The 3,882-nt window shown below is 37.0% G+C and overlaps 1 protein-coding gene across 2 annotated transcripts; it reads right to left on the bottom strand.

Moving 5' to 3' along the window:
• Positions 1-687: 687 nt before the first annotated feature.
• On the bottom strand, positions 688-2,699 carry LOC306891984 (G-protein coupled receptor 55). 2 transcript variants are annotated; one of them, XM_079452658.1, is made up of 2 exons: positions 2,669-2,699; positions 688-1,635 (listed from the first exon to the last, which is right to left on the bottom strand). In XM_079452658.1, the coding sequence occupies exons 1-2, from the start codon at positions 2,669-2,671 to the stop codon at positions 784-786; spliced, it is 855 nt and encodes a 284-aa protein (XP_079308784.1). In that variant the 5' UTR covers positions 2,672-2,699; the 3' UTR covers positions 688-783. The 2 variants fall into 2 exon arrangements, with proteins under 2 accessions (XP_079308784.1, XP_079308785.1); XM_079452659.1 differs by lacking the exon at positions 2,669-2,699 and having other exon boundaries at positions 688-1,748.
• Positions 2,700-3,882: the final 1,183 nt, after the last annotated feature.

Genomic DNA, 3,882 nt, shown 5'->3' with positions numbered 1-3,882 from the left:
TTGTGTATAACCAAACTGCATAAAGGCATTACGATCTCAACAACTATAAGACATCTTTAAGGAGTTTGCATTGTTATTTGCTATAGGAACAGTATTTGTTTTGTTTAATTGTTTGTTTCTTTGTTTGTTTATATTTACAATCCCTGTTTATCTGTGGTGACATACTGTACTGTAATTTCACTGCAAAACACAAGATGACCACAAGAGGACAGACAGCCCTTACATCTGCGTTTCTCAACCGGGGCCAGAGACAAGTAGGCCTCAAGATTACTTAATAGTCTAAAGAGGAAACGTACTCTTCTTCATGTCCCAACCTATATGACTTTCTTTCGTTTGTGGTCAACAAAATAATACATTTTGAATATCTCAGTGGTTTTGTGTTCATACGATGGAAGTCAATGGGGTCCAGTGTTGTTAGGTTGTCAACATTCTTAAAAATATCTTCTTTTGTGTGCAGAAGAAAGTCGTACAGGTTCGGAACGAAATGAGGGTGAATAAATGATGCAAGAATCTTAATTCTTGAGTGAGCTATGACTTCAAAATGAATTAAAATAAGACTGAACAAACATTAAAATAAATCGGTTTTAGTGTTATTTCTATCTTTATTCAGAGCGATTGTTATAACAAGTATACATCTTTAGTCGTGCCAAGCACTTCAATATTGTTGTGGACAATGAAGGTTGACATTCAGAGCAAACTTTATAATCAGACATTGAGGACAAAAAAATAAGGTTGAAAAAATTAAACTATTTAAATCTTGTGACATTATGTTCTTGAATCAGCTTAGTTTCTGGAAACTCTTTTAAGCAGAAAATAATACCCAATTGAATCCAGACAGCAGTTGGTTGTAGCTATCCACTCCGCCACATGCAGAAACTCATACCATGTGTTGTTATACTCGGCTTTTGATAAATGGTGCAAAACAAATCCTAAGTGAATTGGTGTAAAACAAACAATGAACGTGAACATGTTAGCAGAGATCACAGCGGCAATAGATTTTCTTTTCAGCCCTTCGCTCTCCTCAACATTTTTAGTAGACTTTATCAATTTGTAAATGGTTTGTGTGGAGCAGAACATGATGATGGCTAGTGGAACCAGATATCCAATTATCTCTAAAATAAGGAAAAAGGTCCAATTGAGCTTCTTCTTCCACTTTCTGTTAAAGCAGGTTTCTAAATATTCTGGGAGAAGATCTTGATGAAATTTCGTACAGATTACCGTGATTATCGTCCAGATGAGGATGCATACCCAAACTGCGATCTTCTTACGTTTGGCTTCATCTCCTCTGCCCAGAAATGGGAATCTGACCGCTAGGAATCGGTGCACGCTGATGGCTGTGATGGTAAATATACTGCAGTACATGTTGGAGTAATGCATGCACACCAGAACCGTACACAACTCGGTCTTAGTCAGTGTACAGAACGTCTCCAATATTCTGAACGGTATGAAAAGAATGGCCAAGAAGTCTGCGACGAGCAGGTTGAGCATGTAGATGTGGGTGTCTTTCCAGCGGTTGATGCGACTGAAGATGCAGAGAACCGTGATGTTTAAGATAAGGCCAGCGGAAAACACGAGAGTGTAGCCCACGCGTTCAAATGCTACATCTGTGTGATTTAACATTGCGCTACAGTTAAACTAAAAGAGAGAGAAAACTAATGTTAGAATGAGTGGTTAGTTCAGAGAGGAAACATCTTGAGGGGGTTTTACAAGTTTAAAGACGACAGTTACAGGACCATGTGCGATGAGGGTTGAAATCTGAGAATACTTTTCTATTGTCTGATTCAATCTGATAACGTTTTTTTGCACGTGATCTGATAATGCATCTCAATCAAACTGCTTGACGTCAGAATGTTTTCTCAGCATGGTTTTCTCACGTAGTGTCCCATCTGTGTTTTCCGTTTTACTTTTTTTATTCTTAAACGTTCTGTTTGTTGCCAGATTTACTTTAAACAAGGTTTCAGACATTTTGATGTCTCTGAAAAGCTTTGATGGACAACGATCATGCAGAGTAATACGTCTTTACAGCTGTGGTTCAAATGAGTCTTCAAAATAGAGGACAGGAAGTGGTAACAAAAGTAGAACGTTTAGGAAATGCAATAGGTCAGTATGAATTAATGGTAATGGTTTATTTTTCATTTAAATGATTTTCATTCAAATCATTTAAAAGAAATACAAAGCCCTTACGTCACACGAGTAAACCATTTATAGTTGTCGCAAGTTTTAAGACCCCCAAAAAGTATCTGGTCACGAAGTCACCATAGTGTTTTCTATTTTACAGAAAGTTGTAACACAAGCAAATGAATGTAATAAAGGTTGCTGTTATTTTGTTAGGGCACCTGTGTGAACTTGATAAGAACTGGCATCAACAACAAACTGATAATCATATTGACTAGACAAAAACATTTGCTCAAATGAAAAGAGAACCATCGCTTCTTTGCAAAGGTCACTTTTTAGAAGTCTGTGAAGTAACATTTCTACATTTTTATGTTTGACTTAACTGTTAGAAGAGCCATTTAGATCATAAAAAACTCCCAATACTACACATATATTTACACAAAATCCTTAGGCCAATTGTTTTCTTCCAAAATCTGTAAACTAAAATACAGTTCAAACCTCACCGAAAAACACTTTAAGTTGTTAAAGTTGCATTGACATGCAGATGACTCACCATGGTTTGTGGCCGATCTTCTCTTCAGTCTGTGAGACTTTGCAGTCACTGCTGTGATACGTGTTGTATTTACTAGAAGAGAAAAGCGTGGATGTTGATCTGCTATAGCCTGGGTTTTGCTATGTGGTTTCAAGGGTTTTGTCGCACTACTGTGCATGCTGATGTTTCGAGTTTCTAACGCACTTTATTGCTTCTTTCTGAAAGCACAACAAAAGTAATAGCTTACAAACAATGTAATATTTTGTGTTAAAAGCTTGTCCAAAACATCATACCTCTAAACATTAGTTCGCCTAAGTTCGGTCATTTTTTATTCAACCTTTGGCCCTTTGCTCTCACAAGTTAGTCTTCCAATTTTTATTCTTCAAAACTGGTCAGAACTTCTTTAAGTCAGTCACATGCAAATATTAGTCCTAGGTTACCTAACTGCAAGTCACTGAGACTAGTTGTTAAGACACAGTCTTATCTAGTGGTTATGTTTGTGCAACCCTCGTATCATTTCGAACCCTAAGTATGACTTCCTTTTTTTCAACAGAACACAAAATTATTTTGAAGGGCGTTCATTACCAAACAACATGGGACCCCGTTGACTTGTACGGACACAAAACCTCCGACACATTTCTCAAAATATCTTCCTTTGCGTCCCGCACAAGAAAAAGTGATATAGTACTGTACAGGTTTGGAAATGATTATTAATTAATCATATTTATCATTTAAGTATTTTTACAGTTGAGTATTAAGTATTAAAGGCAGCCTGATAAAAAAATTATTTGACAAAGAATAAATATGATGTCCGTCTCTGCTGCAGCAGTTTATTGTGAGAATCAGAACACTAGCGTACCCTGCTGGTCGTACGAAGCATTAAAGCCAGATAACGGATTCATTCTTTTCACTCATAAATTGTTTTCCCTGCCCCTGCCCTGTCTCTTTCTCTTTCTCTGCTTGCTCTGTCTATCTTCTATACTCCATTATAGTCTGAATGCAGTGAATCACAGCTGTATTTAATTTCCCCCCTCAAATCATTCGTTCTATTCTATTCCAAAATTGTTTTTCTGCTCATCCGTAGAATTCACCAGGAGGTAAAAAAGCAGCAAACAATGATGACAGTCCAGGGTCAGAGTCCAGGGTGTCTGTGATTGAAAGAGGGTGAAAATGTATGACAGATTTCTCTTATTGAAAAAGGGACTGTATAGGTTTTTATCCAAACAGAACAACTG

This window comes from Barbatula barbatula (assembly GCF_947034865.1).
Source record: "Barbatula barbatula genome assembly, chromosome: 3".
NCBI classification, from domain to species: Eukaryota; Metazoa; Chordata; class Actinopteri; order Cypriniformes; family Nemacheilidae; genus Barbatula; species Barbatula barbatula.
This window is presented reverse-complemented; position numbering and strand designations above follow the sequence as displayed.